Raw genomic sequence first — 24,740 nt, 5'->3', positions numbered from 1 at the left:
AAAAAAGCCAGGGGGCAGATGCAGCATCAGTGACTCTCCCATCATGCTAGCTCAATCGGCCTCCTCGCTTCTCCTTACAGATATTTTGTGTGTCTCCCACCCCACCGATTGGGAATTTACCTTTTTCTCACACCCTCACAATTTTTTGTTTTTCGTATAGATTATCTTTTTTGCTCGCCAGGTATACACCCTTTTGTGTCCTCGTCGATCATCGAAGACATGGTGATCTCTGACCACTCCCCTATTAGTGTCCATATCTCTGGGTCTTTAACCCCCCCCCCCCCCCGCAGCACATGCACTTGGCATTTTTCCATCTTTTTTTGTCTGACAACACCAATTTCCAACACATCCTTCACACAGCCTGGGCTGAATTTACAGAAACCAACGGGGCACATCTCTCCACCCCTTATCTGATTTGGGAGGCAGGGAAAGCTTTTCTAAGAGGACACATTATCTCCTATACCGCTCAATTCAAGAAACAAACTTGTCTCCAATATCTGAAGGCCAGTGATTCCCTATGCCTGGCACACCAAGCATTAACTTTAAACCGTACTGTAGCCAGTGCACTTGCATACCTTTGACCACTGGTCTACACAGCAAGAGTTACTAGGCAATCCTACTCTGCTCTTCAGTTTCGAAGATACGGCAATAAGGCAGGCAAGCTCTTAGCGAAGTGGCGCCACCGGCCGACTCATATTGGAGCTTTACGCTCCCCCAATGGAGATATTACTAATGTGCCCTCTGAGATTAGAGCCATCATCACTAATTACTACACCACCCTTTACTCTGAAGATCCTATTGACGTGGAAGCAGTAAATAAAATACTTGCAACAATTAAACTGCCTAACCTATCTCCTGATCAGCTGGAGACTTTAAAAACCCAATTTTTCCTGAGGACATCTGCTCTACCATCAAATTCCTCTCTACTGGAAAAGAGCCCAGATGGCTTTTCACAAGAGTTCTACAAATTGACATCCGAGTAAATTTCTGATACCTTGTCCTATGTTTACAAAGCATTGTAGGCCAAGGGACCATACCTTCCCTCGGGCACTCAGGCACACATCAAACTCATTGGCAAAAAGGGAAAAGACCCCCTTCTCCCGGGTTCATCTAGCCTATATCCTTAAAACGTTGATGTGAAAATTCTCTCTAAAATTGTTGCATCCTGTCTGGCGCATATCTTTTCATCAATGATCCATTAGGCCCAATCAGGTTTTATCCCAGGGCAGTCTGCTGCCCTCAACATCCTTAAAGTCCTCTTGGCCCTTGAATTTGCTAAGACAGACCCTGACCATGATACAGCCACTATATCGTTGGATGGCGAGAAGGCTTTTGATAACATCAGTTTCTCTTGGCTATTCATGGTCATGAGAGCGGTCGGCGTGACTGGTCCCATATTACAATTTGCCCAAAAGATGTACCCCTTAGCAACAGCCCCCCTCGTTACTCCTAACCCCCGACATCCCACTCACTAAAGGCACTCACCAAGGCTGCCCTCTATAACCTCTTATTTAACATAACCATTGAACCACTCTCCAGACTTTTAAATTCACTGTCAGGGGTCAGTGGTGTCATGGCAGGCAACCAAGTCCTACGCTCCGCTTTATTCGCCAACGACGTTCTTCTATTTTCAACCAGCCCTTCTTTGAATATTTCTGTTTGCGACCTTCTTGGCCTGTTCGGGGCTCCGGGTTCATTTTGACAAGAGCGAAATTTTGTCTCTCCACCCACAGCTAGCTCGAGTATGGCTGGACTCTTCCCCCGTTCATAGTAGCAAAACATCATATTACCTACCTAGGTATTCGCATTGGCATAGAACACTCCTGTTTATACTGTTTAGTCTGAATTACCCCCCGGAGATAGCCAAGATTGTACAGGAGTTGAAAGCATGGGCGGACCTACCCCTAATTTGTGACATGCCTAACAGATGGAACTCAACTGTGGCAATGCTGCAGTGGCTGCACATGGCTGCCAATGGCTGCTGATAAAGGATGCATGCATTGCACTGTCACCATTTGAGGAGGCAACAAGGATGGTGAGCCGTGACAATAGATGTATCAGTGACACAATTCCTGTTGTGTTCCTGCTGGTCAGATTCTGCATGGCATTTTGGACAGAGCACTCGCGGAAGAGCAGTGGGAGGAAGAGGAGGACTTTGTTTCCTCTCAAGGCAACCCTCCTTGACCACCCTTGCAAAGGGAAAGTTTCAGAACTCATCCTGACAGAGAGAGCATTCTTCGGCCTTTCTAAATGTAATTTTTGCTGCAGCAGGTTATATACACGGTACAGAATAGGTAGGCAGACTAACAGGACCCCCCCCCAGGCACTATATTTATTTATTTTCACTGCTTATTTAATAATGTTTTTTACAAAACTTTTTTTTCATTGATACATGTCCCCCAGGGCAGTACCCAGACCCCCATGCCCTTTTGTATACCCAATAACCTGCATCTAAGCCCTTAAAATGGAAACTTTTGATTTTTCCAGTTCGTGTTCCATAGACTTCAAAGGGGTACGCTATTCGGCTTTGAATTTTCGCAATGTTCGAAAGTTCTGGCATGAACTGAACAGGGGGTCATTCAGCCCATCTCTAATTAGCAGCACAAATCGGCTTCTATCAAGCTTAGAATAAGTCACCAGAATAAAGTTTCCTCCAACCTCCTTGACCCCTTACAGTCTGGCTTTTGCTCCCATCACTCCAAAGAAACTGCCCTACTGAAACTCACTAAAGATTTACTAACTGCTAAAACCAATGGCCACTACTCCATACTCTTAGTACTAGACCTCTCTTCTGCCTTTGATACTGTTGACCATCAGCTCCTTCTCAATTAACTCCACAGTCTTGGCCTCCAAGATTCTGCTCTATCCTGGTGATCCTCCTACACAGCGCTCCTTCAATGTTACATTTAACTCTGTCCTCTCCTCTCCACTACCTCTTTCTATAGGGGTCTCCCAAGGCTCTGTTCTTGGACCCCGTCTCTTCACTATCTACACCTCCTCCCATGGTCACTTGATAACCTCCAATGGCTTCCAATACCACCTCTATGCCGATGGCACCCAAAGCTATCTCTCTCACCTTACACCTTCAGTCTCCTCTCACATTACTAACTTACTTACTGACATTTCAGCATGGATATCGCAGCACTTCCTTCTCTCTAAAACCAAGCTGATTATATTTCCCCACCTGTGCCGCCTCCATGTCTTTTCCATCAAGATCAATAATGCAACCAATCACTCCCCTAACGCCAGTGTACAAGGTGTAATCCTAGACTCTGACTTGTCCTTTCAGCCCAAATCCAATTCCTGTCAAAAGCTTGTAGACTTCACCTCTGTAACATCTTTACAATTTGCCGCTTTTTAACGAATGAAACCACCAAGCTACTTATTCACATTCTTGTTATCTCTTGTCTTGATTATTGCAACTATCTTCTCATAGGCCTACCTCTCCATAAGCTATCCCCTCTTCAGTATATCATGAATGCTGGTGCCACAGATTTATCTACCTTACCAACCGCTCAGTGTCTGCCACCTCTCTCTGCCAATCCCTCCACTGGTTTCCAATTGCACAGTGAATTAAATTGAAAATATTGACAACATTCACAACTCTGCCCCAATCTTCATCACCAATATTCTCTCAAAATATCACCAAAACCATCCTCTCCGCTGCTCTCAAGACCTTCTGCTCGCAAACTTTCTTGTCTCCTCCTTCCATGCTCATCTTCAGGACTTCTCCGGAGCCTCTCCCATCCTCTGGAACTCTCTACCTCAATCTGTCCAGCTATCCCCTACTCTGGCTGCCTTTAGACAATCCCTGAAAACGCATCATTCAGGGAAGCCTATCACGCCTCCAACTAACTGAACTTTTATCACTTCCATCAGCTTGTCCCCCACAGTTAAAATTTTGTACCACTTGTCCCACCCTGTTAGATTGTAAGCTCTTATGAAGGCCCTCTTAAACCTCTTGTATTTTATTGTACTGTAACTGTACTGTCTCCCTTTATATTGTAAAGCGCTGTGTAAACTGTTATAACGGTGTTATATAAATTTTGTATAATAATGTTTTAACAATAATTATCGCCAAATGCGTAGAATGATACTTGTCCAAAACCTGAAAAAATACATAAAAGTAAAGGCATGAGAGTTGACATCACAAGGGGGCAGGGTCATCATCTGATGTCATTGGGTGACTCCGCCCCTTAGCTATTTAAGTAATGACAGACGGTGGAGCAGGCAGTCAATGGGGGCGTTCGATTAGACTGGAGTTCTTTTTTTTTAGGTTTGGTGGTGGTGGCAGGCAGCAAGGTTGACAATGGATCTACACCAGGGGATATTTTTTTTTTTTTTTAAATAAAGGAATTGTCAAAAACTCATGTTGTGTCTTTACTCACTTTTTACACTCTTTTGGTGAATGATTAGGGGTTATGTACCCCATACTCATTCACATGGGGGGAGGGATCTGGGGGCTCTCTTGATAAAGGGATCTCCCAGATTTTGATAAGCCCCCTGCCTGCAGACCCCCACAACCACCACCCATGGTTGTGGAAAAAAGGCCATTGTCACCATCTGAATGGGTTCAGAAAGCAAAGCAAGTGACCGCAGTCCAAAAAATAAGAAAAATAGCTTTATCGTGTAAAAAAACATTCAACATGAAAAGCGGTTACAGCAACAGCATCATGGCATGCACAGAGTTCTGATCCAGTTTTTTTTATCTTTTGCTTTTAAAGGTAATGGAGAGATTTGGGGTCTTTTTTCCCCCCCAAATAGGACCTGTCATCCCTACTTCTATTACAATCTATATTTACTGTACATTCATTGTAATAGGAATAAAAGTAATACAAAAAATTAAAGGGACAGTATAAAAATAAAAAGTAAAATAAAAATGTTTTTTTTCTTAAAGCGCCCCCATCCCTACATGCTCGAGTGCAGAAGGAAATGCATATGCAAGTCATGCATGCATATGTAAATGGCATTTACACCACACTTGTGAAGTATCGCCACAAGCAATATTCTAGCGCTAGGCCTCCTCTATAACTCTAAACAGGTAAACTGTAAAAATGTTTAGGCTCCATGTACACTAGCATTTTTTCAAGCTCCTATAAGCTTTTTCTGCACCTAGAAGCGTTATCCTATGTGTCCACACGTGTGGAGTTTTTTGGAGCGTTTTTTCCAGCAGAAAAAAACGTTGAATGCTCCTAAATGCTCCAAATGTTCCCAACTGCTTATAAATACTACTAAAATGCTACTAACATTTTTTTTTTAGATTTGTTTTTATTATTTTTATTTAAAATGCTTATGCATTGTCCAGTTCTCAATGCATGCTTCAGCTTATGGTCCCGCCTCAAGAACCACCCCTCATACACATTTCACTTAATGAGCAAGATCACAGAGGAACCTCTATGAATAAAGTTTGCCTGTGAAGACAGTGGGGTGGATTCACATAGACTTACGATGGGCGTATCAGTAGATACGCCGTCGTAAGTTCGAATCCCCGCCGTCGCAACTTTAAGCGTATGCTCAAACTGAGATACGCTTAAATGTTGCTAAGATACGACGACGTAAGTCTCCTACGCCGTCGTATCTTAACTGCTTATTTACAACGGCCGCTAGGGGCGTGTACGCTGATTTACGCCTAGAATATGTAAATCAGCTAGATACACCGATTCACGAACGTACGCCCGGCCGTCGCAGTAAAGATACGCCGTTTACGTAAGGGGTTTTCAGGCGTAAAGTTATTCCACCAAATACATGGCGCAGCCAATGTTATGTATGGCCGTCGTTCCCGCGTCGAAATGTAAAAATTTTACGTCGTTTGCGTAACTCGTCCGTGAATGGGGCTGGCCGTAATTTACGTTCACGTCGAAAGCATGACGATTTGCCAACGTCATTTGGAGCATGCGCACTGGCATAGGTCCATGGACGGCGCATGCGCCGTTCATTAAAAACGTCAAATACGTGGGGTCACTAGTATTTTACATAGAACACGCCCCCAACCAGCCTATTTTGAATTAGGCGGGCTTACGCCGGCCCAGTTACACTGTGCCGCCGTAAGTTACAGCGCAAGTTCTATGTGAATACAGGACTTGCTGCTCAAACTTACGGCGGCGTAGTGTATCTGAGATATGCTACGCCCGCCTAATTCTACCTGAATCTAGGCCAGTATTGGTATGCAGCTTCTCCTTGAGATTTTATCTATGGTAATTGTGAGGAAAATATAGTTTATTGGATGGTTTAGTCTTTGTACTGTATTTTCTATATGTATCTGTCAAGCCCTGTACACGCAATCGGTTTGTCTGATACATATGTGAAAAAAAATAGAACATGTTTTAACATTTTCCTATGGTTAAAAAACGATAGAAAAAAACGATAGTCTGTGTGGAACTCCATCGGAGAAAAATCCACGCATGCTCAGATTTAAGTCGACGCATGCTCGGAAGCATTGAACTTCATTTTTCTCAGCACGTCGTAGTGTTTTACGTCACCGCTTTGGACACGGTCGGATTTTTCACTGATGGTGTGTAGGCAAGACTGATTAAAGTCAGCTTCATCGGATATCCGACGAAAAAATCCATCGGATTAGATTCCATCAGATATCCGATCGTGTTTACAGGGCATAAGAGGAGCTCCATGTGGATGCTTTATCACAGTAGATGAATGGTTATTTTGTGTTTGGTAATACCCTAAACACTGTATTTATATAGGAGAATATAACAGTTTAATTCATTGTGAGCGGTTGTTGCTGTCTATTCTATTACTTAAATATATGACAGGACCCATCACCAGTGTTTTTAAAGTGTTATGATGGTTTAATAAAATGTGTTTATGGTGAAGCACAGTTTATTGTTTATAGTACATTGAATTGAGGTGCTTAATAATGAATGTATTTTTTGTGGTTATGATTGTAAATTGAGTGATTCCGCCCTCTAGTGGCTAATAATCAATATATTTAATACAATGGCAAAAATATGGAAGAGCAAAAAAATTGCTTTACTAAAATGTTTTTAACTTCAATAATAACTTATGTGTAAATATGCGTTTACTGAAAAATGTACTCTACTTTCCTTTAAAGGCCAATGTTTGAATGCCAGACATTTTTTGTATTTGTTTTAAGTAGTGTACAGAAGGTTTAGAGCTGCTGAGTTGTCATTTATGTCTGTAACTCCAATAGGGTCAAAGTCACTCACATTTTTATACCACTGTTGCCTAGGAACGAGAAATGATGGGAAAAGGGTCCACACACACCAATAAATATAATGCGCAAGCATCTATGCATATTTGCTTATTATGGCAGACTAATCATTCACTTTTCCTTCTCCACTTGATTTACACAGCACAGATGGATCTGGACAGCTTTCCCTTTCACTCACACTTGTTTACCAAGGGGTATAGAATGGAATGTTGGGTAAGCCCAGGGTGGTTGTGCAGTTGGAAAGAGATTGAAATAGAACTCAATTTTCAACTTTATTTTAAGTCATTTCCGCCATCTAGTGGTCATAATGTGTTTTGTTTTTGCTTTTTTGATTGAGGTATTTAGGAAAATACTGCATTATGGCCACTAGACGAATCTGACAATCATAGATGATAATTATATTAAAAGCAATACCTGAAATTATTCATGGTGCCTGTAAACAAGGTTTAAGACATCTGAACAGCATATTTTTATAGACACTCTAGACCAGTGGTTCTCAACCTGGGGGTCAGGACCCCCGAGGGGGTCAAATGATGATTTGCCAGGGGTCACCAAATCCTGGGCTGTACCTGAAGCCCGCACTGTTCTCCCAGGAAGGGAGATAAGAGGGGAGGAACAAAAAATAGGGGAGAGAAAGGGAAAAAAGAGAAAGCAAGAAAGACAGTCAGAGGGTGCGATGGGGAAAAAAACAAGGAAATTAGGATTGAGAGAGATGAAAGGGAAGGAAAGGAGAGCAAAGAGAAAGAGTTGTACACCCTAAAATGTACTATAAGGGGTTTTAATATTGTACGAGTGGAAGGCAATCAGGGAGCGCTAAATGTCCACAGGTTAGGGGCGCAAATTACTTGTCTTGCCTTGGGTGCTTTCAACCCACTCTATGAAAATAATTTTACTGTTAGGGGTCCCCACAACTTGGGAAATTTTATCAAGGGGTCGCGGCACTAGAAGGTTGAGAACCACTGCTCTAGACTGAGGCAACCTTAGCTTTTAAACAGTGTGAAATTCACTTGTGAAGGAGGTAGCACTTACAGTATGCATTCTATAGCTGCTCTTTTGTCTAGGATTATCCTACATCTATTCCACAGTACTGTGAGCCTGCCATGTTCTGGACCCGGCCCCTTATTAACAATAACAATTAATCAGGTGCAGGAGTGGGTGGGTAATGCCCTCAATAATATCAAATCCTGACACCTGGGAGACTAGAAGAACAGAGGGTACATTGACACCATCAGATATAGGTTAGTTCTCTACTGCTTCTAGTCAGGAATATGTAGGTATTTTTTATTATTACTCATAGCTTTGTCATATTAGGCATGCTAATGAATCCCTATGAGACATACAAATTTTAGGTTTCTATAATGATGTTCACTGTAACAGAAGCAGCAGACTTTCCCTACAACAGATGCTGTAACCTCCTACTACACCAGGGCAGGCACTAAGTACTGGAGAATGAATGAATGAATGAAAAACTTATATAGCGCGGTGCATGCGAACTAAATCGCCTCTGGGCGCTAAGAGAGGATGGCTAATCTCTAAAGCAGTTTCCACTTTGCATATTCATAGACTTTTCTAGGTATATGGATATGTGATGGTGGTGTAACTTTGGCCTCAGAGTAGATAAAATTGAGGAGTCAGAATCTAACTTTTAGAGGCAGCTCTTTGTTGACTTGGGTATCCCAGAGTAGTCTAGAATATTTGAAAGACGATAGCATGTTATTGTAGTGAAATATAATTTTTTACTGGATTGACTCAAGCTTTGTGGTGCTCCCATCCTTTCAATATTTTCTCAGACATCAGACTTAGCAATGAAGTTGAGTATAGTATTACACCAACTGTGTTAACATGGTGTAAATCACTGATCACACAAAGCAAATTCCTTCAGTAGCTCTAATAGGTCAGTAGGTTCACCACAAGCAACTCAAGCCTGGAAAAGCTGTACTCCCCTATCCTCAAATCAGAAAAAAAAGTTTCCTCGTATGTCAGAATAACCACAGTATGTATGAGGTTATAAGACTTTCCTTAAGAGCTCAAAGTTACATTTGCGGCTTTTAAATTGTCTGTAAAGCATTGTTTTGTGTACTGGTAATTCTTAAACCTTACATTTATAAAAAAACATGTCTGGAGATCAAAAAGACTGGGAAAAATGCCCTATACATCATGAAATAACACAAATCATCTGTCATTATGATCTCATGGGCTTTGTGGTAAAAACAAGAGATAACTTTTGTATAGCTTTGCTATTTTGCTTTTCAGAGCAATTCCCCAACATGAAGTTAAAGGGGTTGTAAAGGTAAATGTTTTTTTACCTTAATGCATCCTATGCATTAAGGTAAAAAAACATCCGACGGTACATCCGACGGTACTTACCTGACCCCTCGAAAGTGCCGCGCGCGTCCACGTGATCCTCTTCGGTTCCCAGCCTGGCCGTTGATTGGCTAGACTGGATGGATTGATAGCAGCGCAGCCATTGGCTGGCGCTGCTGTCAATCACAGCGGATGACGCGGCGCGCCGGGGGGGCAGGGCCGAGTGATAATGTCGGCGGCTATGCCCGTCGCTGTATCACGGGAGAGCGCTCGCAAAAGCTTTCCACCATGTGAGCTCGCTCACATGAAGGTGGAAAGCTTTTGCAAGGAGGAGCCGAGACAGCCGCCAAGGGACCCCAGAAGACCGGATTCAGGGACACTCTGTGCAAAACGAGCTGCACAGTGAAGGCAAGTATAACATGTTTGTTATTTTAAAAAAAAATTGCCTTTAGTGTTGCTTTAATACTTAAATAGTAGGAGGTTTTGTTTTATTTCCAGTTTTATGCAATTATTCCCTTTGCCACAGTACAGCAGAAAGTAAAGATGGCACAGCACAACAGAAAGGATAGATATTCCTACCACATACAGTGAAAAATACACATGACATTTTGAGTATTTAGGTGCATGGTCCTAGCTCACCAAGCAAGAGCATTTCAATCATCAAATGAGCAACATTTTGAATATACTCTTTAGTAAAAGCCTGACTTCTCCTGGAGATCCACGACTGTTTACACACACCTACAGTGACTTGAAAAAGTATTTATACCCCTTGAAATGTTCCACATTTTATCATGTTACATCCAAAAACGTAAATGTTATTTATTGGGATTTTATGTGGTAGTCCAACACAAAGTGGCACATAATTGTGAAGTGGAAGGAAAATGATAAATGGTTTTCAATTGTTTTTACAAATAAAGCTTTGCACATCTAGAGAGTGACATTTTTGCCCATTCTTCTCTAAAAAATAGCTCAAGCTCTGTCAGATTGGATGGAGAGTGTCTGTGAACTTTCAAGTCTTGCTGCAGATTCTCAATTGGATTTAGGTCTGGACTTTGACTGGGCCCTTCAAAAACATGCTGGAAGGTGAACCTTTGCTCCAGCCTCAGGTATTTTGCACACTGTAACAGATTTTCTTTTAAGATTTGCCTGTATTTGGCTCCATCCATCTTCCCATCAACTCTGACCAGCTTCCCTGTCACTACTAAAGAAAAGCATCCCCACTACATGATGCTGCCATCTTTCATGGGTGGGATGGTGTATTCAGGGTGATGTGCAGTGTTTTCGTTTTCTGCCACACATAGGGCCAGATTCAGGTAGAATCGCGTAACGTAGCGGCGGCGCAATGTATCACATTTACGTTACACCGCCGCAAGTTTTACGGGCAAGTGCTTGATTCACAAAGCACTTGCATGTAAACTTGCGGCGGCGTAACGTAAATCCGTCCAGGGCAAGCCCGCCTAATTCAAATTGGGCATGTATCATTTAAATTAGGCGCGTTCCCGCGCCGAACGTACTGCGCATGCTCCGTTTTGAAATTTCCTGCTGTGCTTTGCGCGAAATGACGTTGCACCAACGTAATTTTTTGAACGGGGACGTGCGTTACGTCCTTTCCTATTCACGGACAACTTACGCAAAAAAAAAATTGAAATTTGACGCGGGAACGACGGCCATACTTTAACATGGCTTGTCTAAATATAAGCCATTGAAATAGCATCCGTAACTTTACGCCGGGAAAGGCCGACTAGCGACGACGTAAGAGAATGCGACGACCGCGCGTACCTTCGTGGATTGCCGTAAACAGCTAATTAGCATACCCAACGCGGAAAACTACACAAACTCCACCCAGCGGGTACCGAAGTATTGCATCCTAAGATCCGAAGGCGTACGAAGCTGTAGGCCTGTCGGATCTTACCCAAATGCCGTCGTATCTTGGTTTGAGGATTCAAACTAAAGATACGACGCGGCAAATTTGAAAATACGCCGGAGTATCAGTAGATACTCCGGCGTATTTCTTCTGTGAATCTGGCCCATAGTGTTTTGCTTTTAGGCCAAACAGTTCCATTTTGGTCTCATCTAACCAGTGAACTTCTTCCTTGTTTGCTGTGTCCCCCGCATGGCTTCTCGCAAACTGCAAACTGGACTTCTTATGGCTTTCTTCCTGCCACTCTTCCATAAAGGCCAGATTTGTGGAGTGCACGACTAATGACGGAAGGACTTTTTTCATCAGAAGTTCCGATCGTGTGTGGGCCCCATCAGACTTTTTCCGTTGGTGTTTAGATATAGAACATGTTTTATTTTTTTCCAATGGACAAAATGCCATGCAGAATCTGACCAGCAGGAACACAACAGGAATTGTGGGCCAGATCCTCAAAAGGGATACGCCGGCGTAACTGCTGTTACGCCGTCGTATCCCTGTTTTTAACTATGGAACTGATCCACAGAATCAGTTTCCCATAGTTAGGCAGAAGATCCGACATGTGTAAGGGACTTACACTGCCGGATCTTAGGATGCAGTACCGCATCCGCCACTGGGGGCATTTCGTGTCGAAATGCCGCCTTCGGGTATGCAAATTAGCACTTACGGAGATCCACAAAGCTTTTACGCTTCGTTTTTTCTCCGTAAGTTTTAGTTTGCAAACGCAAAATTAGGGCTGCTTTTACAAAGTGTAAACTGTTTACACCATGTAAAAGCAGACCCTTCTGTCCAGCGACGCAATTTTTTTTTTTTGCCGTATCTTTTTTTTTCCCGACGCAACTTTATTGACCCGACGCGATCCACAAAGCTCGGCGTAACGTAATTTCGCGCTATGCACGTCGGGAAAATGACGTCACGAGCATGCGCAGTACGGCCGGCCCGGGAGCGCGCCTAATTTAAATGGGAAACGCCCCCATTTGAAGAGGAACGCCTTGCGCCGGCGGAATTTAAGTTACACAGCCGAAAATTTCTAGGTAAGTGCTTTGAGGATCGGGCACTTAGGTATAAATTTTAAGGCAGTGTAACTTAAATGGAAAAATTTACGTTACGCCGGCTCTTTGTGGATCTGGCCCTGTGTCACTGATACATGGCTGTGAGAAGATTGGGCTTGCACTAGAAAGCCACCACCATCTTGCAAAGCAAACATATCCAGGAAAAATATTATACTTGGGACTGCATGTGCAAAAAAAAAAAGGCATTATGCTACTTTAAAGCTGAAACAATTATTGTCTAAATATAAGAGGCATGCATAGTCTTACTTGAATCTTGGTGTCCTTTGTGTATTTCTTCCATTTCTGTGCACTAATCTAGCAAGAATTAACTCTGCATGAGTTTTTCTCTTGTAAAGGCAGGTCCCTGCTGCTTTCTCACCTTGTGCAGCATGACCCTGTAGTTTTTCTGCAGATAGCCTTTAATGGGAGGATCTGTTAGGGCTGAGCCACAGGCACTGTGCAGAACAGTGAGGATGTCATTGCTGCTTTCAAAAGATAATTACTAGGTTTACAAGGACATTTGATGTACACAAAACAGATTTATATTCAATTGTGTCTTTTGAGGAATGTAATTAAATGTAAGTTTTTATGATTATGACCAGAGATCAGAAAGTCCAGAAGACAGAAATACTCTCACATGCTACTAATTGTACTATCTTGTACAACCATTAACACAATACAGGTCTAAATGGTAAGGGTGTGAATGTATTTGAAAATTTGCATCATTAGACCTTTCTTCGATTTCTATGGGCAGAGAGTGCTGTGTTCTGCTCTCACACTCTCACTCTGGGCCTGCGGTCACTAAGGGCGCTTTCACTTACCTGCATTGTGTTTTAATGATGGGTGATGCTCCAGCACTTCCTTGTAGCATCCTTGTGCCTGTCCATAACTGCCTTCTGCACCTTCCAATTAGCCATTGAGGCAGCCCAGTAGTAGCTTACAGTGGTAAGCCAATAGGAGGATGTGCATAGTGCAGCATGAAAGCATGGCTCTACCCTGATGTGTTGGAGCTTTGACCATCTGAACAGCCCAGCATTTAGGTGTATAGGAACTTGACTGTAGATGAGCAGAGGGTTGTCTTCTCTAGACTAAACCTGCTTACAATCAAGTTGGTGGACATGTATTTTTTTAAATTTTACTAAAGGAAGCCTGGAGTGAAAAAAAAACCTACACCTCTAATGCCAACACATAGAAAGCACCTCTAAGTGCCTGCTTATCAGGGCAGTTCCTAATCAGTACCTTTGGTGCCTTGAGTCCAGAGGTTCACTGGTATGCAAATATTTACCCAGCTTCCCTACTTCATAGCCTGGCTTTACCTTCTTTGAAAAGGTGATATAAATCAGAGCCCAGGATTTCTATTAAAGAAATAGGGTCAGAATGTGCATGTCCTAGATGTCAGGCTCCAAAACTGCTCAGTAAGACAACTGGCCAGTTGGGCAGTCACTAGGAGACTCCTTCTGTCTCTGAAGCTGTTAGATCGATTTTCTGTGTGAGAAGTGCCATGCTTATGGAGGAAGAATATATTCTGAACTTCTCCCCCAATCTTTGGTGCTGGCGGGGATGTGTTGAACAAAATGTATATATAGCATATTCAAAAATGCCATTTTTGTATTAATTAAATTAATCTCTGAAATGTTCACAGCACATTCTGATGGCTTTGAATTCAGTGCTGCTCGGGCCTCCACCAAAGATATGCTCCTGGAAATCCACTTGAAGTAATGTGTTTCATAAAAAAAAAGAAAGAAAGAAGAAAAGCTCCACATACTTTAGCATCCCCAAGGCCAACTTTAGAGCTGCTTGCTTAGACAAATACGTTATCTAAATGGGTTCTCTTCAGCTTAAAGCCATGCAGCAAAATACGTAAAATAAATGCATAAATAACTCTGAGGCCCCGTACACACGACCAGTTTCCTCGGCAGAATTCAGCTTCCGACCGAGTTTCTGGCTGAATTCTGCCGAGAAACCCGGCCATGTGTACACTTTCGGCCGAGGAAGCCGACGAGGAGCTCGACGAGGAAATAGAGAACATGTTCTCTATTTCCTCGTTGTTCTATGGGAGCTCTCGGCCCGCCGAGCTCCTCGGCGGCTTCAGGGCTGGACTGGCCGAGGAACTCGACGTGTTTGGCACGTCGAGTTCCTCGGCCGTGTGTACGAGGCCTGACAGAGTGAATAAATGATACTAGAACAAATTTCTTGTTAACCAGCTTCCAGACTGTAAATCAACAACTGCAAAATATTAATTTTAACAGTTTTGCTTAAAAAAGCAGCTTACGCTTACATTCATTAGTTAATAAAATTTACGTCACTGACGTTGGGGTCACTGCCCAATATTAAAAGAAAAAAGTATCACCAGCAATGCTGGCCAGTCTCAAGCTAGAACCTTGAGCAGGCTGGAAAAAAAGGAAAATCTGATGTTATATCATAATGTACCCCCGAGGCAATATTTCACTTTTCACAAAAGTCAATTTTAAAGATTATTTTAACTGAAATCTGTTACTTTATTGTTATTTTTTTATTTATGTGTTAAAAAAAAACATAATTTAAATAGGTACTATAACCAAATACACATTCAAAACAAAATGTTAAATCTTTTTATGCTTAATTAAAAATTATGTTTAATATTCACATTAAGAAACAGGACTGAAAACATTAAAATCAGATCAATTAGGTTAAAACAGTCACTGTTACATTTGTTTGAATGAAAAATTACATTTAAAGTGTTATTTGTTATAGAAATTATAAGTTTTATAGCATATTTTTAAATTGACAGCTTTTTTATTATAATTTACAATTTTAATATCACAGAAAAAGGGGTAATTATGCAAAATGTACAGAATTTACAATAACCAAAATTCAGGAAGCACCGTTACTACTGGTATATTTATTGCATCATTTGACAACAAAACTAAAGAAGTTAAAGTTAGCTTTGCTATTTATTGTGCTAACCCATCTAACAGTATCTGTGCATAGAGGTTGTTGTAAGCTCTCATGCCACAACATTCTAGTATTGGCTGAATTTTTTTGGGCTGTGCTGCCAGGCAATAGAAAACATTTTTTTTTCACCATTTTAGAAAAAAAGGATGGTTCATTGTATCTACACAGGCCTCATAGATGTCAGACTTCTAAAGGTAAAGCTGAATTTTGCACAAAGTATTCACAGCTGCTATTTAGGAATTGCTGTAGCAGGAGAGATTGTGCAAAAAATAGCTTATAACAGGCAGTAAGAACAGATATTGTTGGATGGGGTAGTCTAAAGCCTAGTACACATGGGCTGAATGTCGGCTGGTTCAATGGAAGCAGGCTGACATTCGGCCCGAGTGTACTGCAACCGGTCTGATAGAAGCCAGACATTTAGCAGGCTTATTTCAAAGGGTCACGACAGAAAAAGGTCTACTAATATCAGATTTTTAGTACAACAGTTCCAACCTTTTTTGCCAGGAAACATACGAGGCTCAGGCCTCGTACCCACGACCGAACATGTCTGCTGAAACTGGTCTGCAGACCAGTTTCAGCGGACAGACCCGACCGTGTGTACAGCCTAGCAGACAGGTTTCCAGCAGACAAAAGTTTTAAAGCAGGCTTTAAAACTTGTCGGCTGGAAACCCGTCCGTCCGACATGTCCGCTGGTTAGTACACCTAACCAGCGGACAGAAATCTCCTGCATGCGTCGAATGGATTTGACGCATGCGTGGAAGTATTTTACTTCCTGGTTTGCGGACATGGCGGTGTCAATGTCACCGCCACGTCACCGCGCTGTCTGTCCGCGGGGATTTTGGTTTGATGGTGTATACAACCATCAGATCGAAATCTCCGCGCGGACATGTCCGATGGACATGTCCCCTCGTCTGTACGGGGCCTCAAGGATAAACTAGGATCACATTGAATAAGGCTTACTAAAGGCTGTCCTTGCATGAGATTTTTGGCTAGAAAAACAAATAAGTGTAGGAAATGTTTTATTTTTGCAATAACTGGATGTTTTTCTTTTGGTCTTCTAATTGAAATGTAGGTTTAATAGCCTTTAAGCGTGCGTAGGGATTAAAAAAATGATTCAATAGGCACAGTATGTGGTGCTTACTGAATTTTGAACAATCTGTTTTTGTATTTATGGTTATCCTTGCATATACTTATAGATTAAGGAAAAAAAAAACATTGTGACTATTAAAGTCATACTACTCATTAGTACTAAGGGTTAGTATGCATACCCTGTATCCTTATAGGAAGATGTTTAAAACATTCCTATTTTTTTTATTTGGTCAGCAGTGCCTAAGCTAATTCCTTTCAGTTATTTATTAGTTTGTTTTTCATTTTTTTTTCTGCAACACCATGCAATAGAGGCAACATAATCTGAAAACAATCAAAGTAAATGCAATTAATTTCATTCTTACCGTAGTTGATAAATGAATATATTTGGTGCAACAAGAACATTATAAAAAAAGGTTTTATTGCTTTTTATTGCTCAAATAGACCAGTCCTTAAAACAGGTTACTTTTGATACTGCATATCATGCTTCAAGAAAATGCATAACTTTTCATTTTGTAAACTGGAACCCATTTCTGACCCCAGTGGATGCCCATGTACTCCAAATACAGGAAAGGCTTTTTCTGTTTAGCTGCTTGATTTAATTTTTCACCCTTGGCATCTGGTATCCAACTGTCCTCTGCTAGTTTGGACATTTGGATGCTAACTGAAAAATGCTTTTTTGAGATTGGAAGGGGATTTGGCTTTCCATGGGCACAATAGTCAAGGAGATTTGAAAAGTAAACATGTCACATCAAAGTCTGCAGTTAGGGTATTTGCCATACAGCAGAAAATCAAGGTATCTGCCTATAATTTTAATTGGCTTTAAAACTTTTCCTTCTTAGCTCTTGGCATGCCAAGCCCAGGAATGTGCTTTATGCTAATGACAGCAAATAGAGGTATTCCACAACTTTGGACTTGGGCTGCAAACTGGGATTAGCATATAGCAAGCTCATGGATTTGAAAGTGCCTGGAATATACAAGAGAAGCTCTGAAAAAGTGAAAGTAAGTAAAGTTATGTTGAAATTCATGTTGTCGGACAAATACTATACCTGCCATTTATGCATACTTTAGGGTAACAGAATCATGTTAAATGCTGTATATGGGAAAAAGTATCATATGAACTGTTTTAATTACAGAGAATATACTGCCTTTATCCCAACTATAAAAGTTGATAAGTGCCCAGATTTTAGGCAACAGAGACTTCAAGATGAGGGATGAGATAAGTTAATGTGTAGTGTCAGATGGATGTAACATTATGCTAGTCATCATCACACAGGAACAAAATGCATTAAAGCAAAAGGCATTAAAAATCTAAATGCAAATGTAAAAGTTAAGTCTAATACAACAATGTAATATTCCTAGAATAGCATATCTAATGTGGCTGATGTTAGGTCCACACAAAAATGTAAAGCTGAACACCAGGCAGATTTTAAAAACAAATGCGCAAATGCAATTGAGTATTTATAAAATAAATCATTTAATATATATTAAATGCGACTGTTAAATATACCTCAACAGCCTTTTGCACTATCCTTTACAGCAGCACTGGGAAGAGAGGGGCAGTGTTTGAGGCCAATGAGAAGTCCTCTTTCCTATGTGTGAATATGAAACATGTTGGCAGCAGGGGAGAGCAGAAAGGTGATCTCATCGGTCTGTTGCTGCTCTTTCACTGTTCAGTCACAGAATGAAGGCAGGTATGTGACCTATGTTTTGCTTAACTGAAGCAAAGGAAAGACAAGTCGCCAGCCTAACAGTGTGAGCATGTACAAGTCTTTTGGCAGGTAATACCACTCACATATGTATGTATGTATTTCAGTTGCCTATTCAGGTGTTTGCCTGGAGTTCAGCTTTAAGGAAATTGTGTCATTTTGCCTCTGTTAAAGAATGTTATAAATATGTGAAATATACCACTCTCCTCTTATCTTGTTACTGGACTCCAATACCTGAGAATACTTGTGTTTTTGACATCACATGATTGTATTTAACAGAAAAGAGGAGTCCAAAGGCTTAATTCATACACACTACATTTTTTACTAAAATAAAAAAACATACAGAATCTGTGTGTTACAGCCCATACATACATTTGGGGACTATGCTTCATGTAGTAGTAGTAGTAGTAGTAGTAGTACTATATGTAACTTTTGTAACAAACTACAATTAAGCAGGTTTGAGTTGATGTTTTCCCAATGACAGCCCAGTGGAGAGCTCCATCAGTTCTTTATACCAGCTGACATCTTTGAGAAATAGACCCCATTTACTCATAATAACACGCTATTCTGTAAGATTAATATTTATATCTTTATCTATTGCATTTTAAATGTTTTGCAAAATGTAACATAGATGTGCAGCACGGTTATAAAATGTGGCGCTAGAAAAACTTTAAATATTTTCACTGGACCAGTTTGTAAAGATAGAGAAAAATGCCAGCACTTTTAAAATTTTAAACCAAATACATTTACTGTTCCTTACAATATAGTATTTATGAATTATTTTTACATTTTTAAAAGGGTTTCTTTCCCCATCAAGGGGTTTTTAATATTTTTTTTCATATTTTCATCATATGCTATAGGTTAGTTAAAAATTCCCTTTATGTCGAATTTTATCTTTGCTTCAAATCTTTACAGTTGGACCACATGCATTTAATCTGACACAAAACATGTAAGGATTTAGGTTTGTTGTATATTTTAATGGATTTCTTTAACCTGAATGAGTGAATGAACAAAAGAAGGAATCATCAGCTTGAGAACCACTGCTTAAGCAAATTTTACATTTTACAGCTCAATATCTGAAGCTAAGCGGAGGCAGTTGTGAATCTCATTGGGGATTTCAGATCGGGTGATGTTGTTTCCATCCAAGCGCAGGTGTCTGATCCTGGAGTAGTCCAGTGGGCCGATGACTTTACAAAAGCTGCCTACGGTTAGTTCTGTAATGAGAAAGAAAAGTATTAAAATGTATGGTGCTGCTGTTATGTGATATAACATTATCATGTTAATTTTCATTCTAATTTAATTATTTGGAATGGTTACCAAAGCATCAAAGCAAAATAAATAAATTTAAATTCTGATAACATTTTAGCGTACTTTACATATATAGCCCCTTCTACATATTTAGCCCCCTTGCAAAGACTCTGGTGTCGTTGGGTCTGACAGATTTCCAGAATTTCATGTAGACAATATTCACAGGGCAGTGTTCTGTCTCTCCTTATCACAAAACAAAGACAGAAAATCAATTAAAAATACATGCTTGTCATTTTACACTGGAAGAAATCTAAAGCACCAACCTTAACCTTTTGGAATGCCTTGGTCAATGCCTTGGTTCTGATGTGCTGGCTATACACATCCTCTACCAATGTCTAGATTTGACCCTGTCTACACACTGGCTTTCCTATGCTGATACTAGATAATAGACACGTGCATTAGTTTTCGTCCGAATGCATTTTCTTCCGAATTTCAGGTATTTTTGTTATCGTTAACAAACAATAACGAAAGCACAGAAGATAAAAACCGAAAGATCCGACATAAACAAATGCTTTATTTTAGTTTTCGTTGCGGTCGAATGTGCCTAACCTTAACTCTGTGGCCCCGTACACACGGCCGAGGAACTCGATGTGCCAAACACATCGAGTTCCTCGGCGTGTTCAGTCCTGGAGCCGCCGAGGAGCTCGGCGGGCCGAGTTCTCCCATAGAACAACCAGGAAATAGAGAACATGTTCTCTATTTCCTCGCCGAGGTCCTCGTCGGCTTCCTCGGCCGAAAGTGTACACACGGCCGGGTTTCTCGGCAGAATTCAGCTCTGAACCGAGTTTCTGGCTGAATTCTGCCGAGAAACTCGGTCGTGTGTACGGGGCCTATTAGTCCAATATTATTCTACATAAAGAGAAAAGATTCGACATAGAGAGAAAAGATTCGACATAGAGAGACATGAAGAAGATTCGACATAGAGAGACATGAAGAAGATTCGACATAGAGAGACATGAAGAGTCCAATTTTTTTTTTTTAACCACTTCCGGACCGCCGCATGTACATATACGTCGGCAGAATAGCACGGACAGGCACATTGGCGTAGCTGTAAGTCCCTGCCTAGACGTGGGTCCGATCGGAACCCCCCGGTACATGCGGCGGTTCCCGTGGCTTCAGGAGCGATCCGGGACGAGGGCGCGGCTATTCGTTTCTAGCCGCCCCCTCGCGATCGTTCCCCAGAGCTGAAGAACGGGGAGAGCCGTATGTAAACACGGCTTCCCCGTGCTTCACTGTGGCGGCTGCATCGATCGAGTGATGCCTTTTATAGGGAGACTCGATCGATGACATCAGACCTACAGCCACACCCCCCTACAGTTGTAAACACACACTAGGTGAACCCTAACTCCTTCAGCGCCCCCTGTGGTTAACTCCCAAACTGCAACAATAAACAATGCAATTTAAATGCATTTTTTGCTGTGAAAATTACATTCATTCATGACCTTTTTTTTTTCATATCTATACACAAATGTTTTGCCTTTCATTTAAATTTTAAACTGAATGGGTTGTTTTACAAGGTGATCGTTTACAATCACTATAATTGTGCCTAAGCAGTACACTGCCTAAGCATGGAGGAAACGCAATTCACCTTGTATGTGTGGTGCCTAGATACACCCATGCATACAGCTTCATATCTGTATATCTGAAGTGAGCATTTAAAGCATCGTTGCCTCTGACTGCTATTTTCTGGCGATTTGGTAATGCCACCTTTCTGCTGTTCACTGTTCTCCTTACTGGGGGTTCTGATATGAAAATACAAAACCCTACCTCTGCCAAGATTGCTGCCTTCACAAAGAGAAAAGTTGGTAATGGGAAAGAATTAGCTGCAAGGAAACCACAGGCAACATTAGTGACTAATTCTTTGTCCTCTGCCTGCCTTTTTTGGGATCAGTTTCCAGAGTTTAGTTTCTCTTTAGTACCCAGGTGCCCTCTTCCCTCCATAGACTAACAGTTATACTATCCTGCACAATTTCACAATTTGTGAGCATAGATAGTTACATTTTAAGCAGTATAGGGAAAACAACAGAAAGCATATTATATGCTTTAGGTAAGTTTCTATTGGGAGTAGGAAATGGTTATTAAAAGCAGTGGTTTGGAATTTCAGCTTTTTACTTTAGTTTTTACATAATTGGGACCTAAATAAGCACTCCATGTCTTGCCATATAGCCAAGTCCTTGTTTCAAATGAACCTGTTGTGACTGATAAAGCACTTGCTGCTGCTGTTTAGTCTAGAATGTTTAGTTTATTTCACAGTGATGTGTGTCTTTGAGGAAGTCTCCACATTCGTGGAGATTCAAACTATCAACGGACAAGTCTTTCTAGGCCCTGCCCCCTGATCACACTGTTAATTTCATCTAATAAGGTAAGAGTGATTGGGATATACCTCTGATGAGTCTTAGAGGCTCCTTAGAGGCTTAAAGAACAGAATGTGCCTAGGCACTGTCATATGCAGAAGTGCTCTCCTGCTTTGGAATCTATGTCCTAAAGGTTCTCTTTTTTCCAATTGCTTTGTCTTATTACACTGTGCTAATGAATGATTTGTACACAGGCAAACGTTTGATTTTAAGGGATTGCATTATCAAAGACAAATAGACTGTTGACTTTGCAAAATAATTTTCTCCAGTGTTTAGTGAATTTGGTGATATATCACTATGCAAAGAACGTTCAATCATGTGCAAGGAAATAGCAGCATTGTTGTTGCTTGCGCATGATTGCATGATAGATGTCAATAGAGCTTTAGCTTGTTCACTAAAGGTGGCCATACATGGTCCAGTTTTCTTTGTTCAGACAGCAGGATAAACAAAATAAAACCAGAGCCGATTGCCCCATTGAGTGATTTTTATCTGATAGGCCCCGTACACATGACCAGTTTCCTCGGCAGAATTCAGCTTCCGACCGAGTTTCTGGCTGAATTCTGCCGAGAAACCCGGCCGTGTGTACAATTTCGCCGAGGAAGCCGACGAGGAGCTCGACGAGGAAATAGAGAACATGTTCTCTATTTCCTCGTTGTTCTATGGGAGCTCTCGGCCCGCCGAGCTCCTCGGCGGCTTCAGGGCTGAACTGGCCGAGGAACTCGATGTGTTTGGCACGTCGAGTTCCTCGGCCGTGTGTACGGGGCCATAGGGTGGTCGAATAGTCGATTGGTAGATTTACTTCTGTTCAACTGTAGTGGCCACACTGGATCTAAATTTGGCTGGTCCCTGCTAAACTGGTTTAATTTCAATCCATCTATGGCCACCTCAAGCTCTGGGGAAAATCCCCATAACAAGTGCAAATTCCCTTGCAAAATAAACTTTTTTTTTGCCCATAGCAAATGAAGCCCTAAGTAGAGGTTTACTTTAATTGGCAGTAAGTAGTTTGTGATTCACTCTTTCCCTTTTGCACAAGCTTTTATTATTGCAAAAATAATGCAAATAACACTACGACTGTCACTACTACAATTTTTAATTATTACCTAATATGTAATTAAATTTCAACAAGAAAAAGGCCACATCATTCACCCACTAAAGGCCATGTTGTAGCATTGGTTCTCAAAACTGTAAAAGCTGAACTCCTTGCAAATATAAAAAGACAAAGATCAATAGAGCTACACATTTATTTATACACGCTTAAAAGGATTTTTCAATGATTTTTAACCAGTCTAAAGTACTCATGTTTTATAAGTCTATACTAACTACATGTATAGAAACATTCAGCCTGGAAGAGACAAGGGCAGCCTTGGAAGCCTATCGGATGTGCTACATACAAATGTGCTGAGAAGGAACATGCCAATAGGAAAGAGACATGTTGGCAGAGTGATGGCCTTGTTATGCCGCGTACACACGATCGGTCAAATCGATGAGAATGGTCTGATGGACCGTTTTCATCGGACCAAACCGATCGTGTGGGGGCCCCGTCGGTTATTTATCCATAGGTTAAAAAAAAAGCAATCTTGTTTTAAATTTAACCGATGGATACCTAACCGATAGAAAAAAAAAGATCGTTTGTAGGCACGTCCATCGGTTAAAAATCCACGCATGCTCAGAATCAAGTCGACGAATGCTTGGAAGCATTGAACTTCGTTTTTTTACGCACAGCGTGTTTTACGTCACCGCGTTCTGACATGATTGTTTTTTTAACCGATGGTGTGTAGGCACGACTGACCATCAGTCAGCTTCATCGGTTAACCGATGAAAACGGTCCATCAGACCCTTTTCATCGGATAGACTGATCGTGTGTACAAGGCTTTAGTCTACTGCTACTCTTTCACTGTCCATTCAGAAAACTGGGGATTTGACACCAATGTCTTTCTTATCTGTAACAGAAAAAGTGGTATCATCAATCTTACTGTTCTGTGTGACAAAGCTGTCTAGATCCCACAACTGCACAGTGGCATGCAGTTAAATAAAGTTGGGTACAGTATATGTAGCTTATAGATGATTTTTAATTATGATAATAGTTCTGGTGTACATTATTTGTACAACACAGTGCTTTCAACACTGCCTGGAGAAATTAGGACAGTGATCATAGCAACAACTGTTATAATAATTAATATTAAAGGAGTTGTAAAGGAAAAACATTTTTTTGCTGAAATGACTGTTTACAGGGTATAGCGACATAACAATTAACTGATTCCTTTTAAATAAAACCCAATCATATAATGTACCTACAGTTTCAGTTTCGTTTTTGCATGCTGTTTCCTGCTTCTGTGATGTACACGACACAGAGCCAATACAGGGCAGTGATGGTTTGTAAAATGAAACTGATTGGTGTTGAGGGGTTTTAGACACACAGTAATCACACCTCCTTGATTAGTGACCACAGAGAGAAAGCTACCAGCACTGTGGTTATCAGGAAACAGACAACCAGGAAGTGTGGAGATCAGAGAAGAATTACAGCAACTTGAGATAAAAAATGAACAATGAGGACATGATAACAGCACTGCATTAAGGTAAAGGAAGCTATTAAGATAAAAAAAAATCCTTTACAAACCCTTTAAGTATTTATTACAGTGTTTGGTACCTTATTAGCATTGATACATTATATAATCATTTCACTTGGTTTATGATTTTTGTTTTGTTTCTCATGCTATAGCCTTATGCTTGAAAATGTGTACTTTATTTGATTTATCCAACTTTCTAGTGCTAAATACAGAATTGTACTTAATTTAAATAAGATTACTATATATTTTAATAGTGTTAAGTCATGCCATAGAATACTGGGAAAATAATAGTTTGCAGTAACTATGCATGGGCATATTATGTTAA

General features: G+C 41.0%; 1 protein-coding gene across 1 annotated transcript in view; it reads right to left on the bottom strand.

Moving 5' to 3' along the window:
• Positions 1-16,879: 16,879 nt before the first annotated feature.
• The window catches only part of LUM (lumican), a 33,082-nt gene continuing 25,221 nt past the window's right edge, over positions 16,880-24,740 (bottom strand). The window contains exon 3 of the mRNA XM_040344143.1: positions 16,880-19,400. Within this exon, the coding sequence (XP_040200077.1) occupies positions 19,249-19,400 (152 nt within the window). The 3' untranslated portion in view covers positions 16,880-19,248. The remainder of the gene's footprint in view (positions 19,401-24,740) is intronic.

The sequence above is a fragment of the Rana temporaria genome, chromosome 3 (genome assembly GCF_905171775.1).
Source record: "Rana temporaria chromosome 3, aRanTem1.1, whole genome shotgun sequence".
NCBI lineage: Eukaryota > Metazoa > Chordata > Amphibia > Anura > Ranidae > Rana > Rana temporaria.
This window is presented reverse-complemented; position numbering and strand designations above follow the sequence as displayed.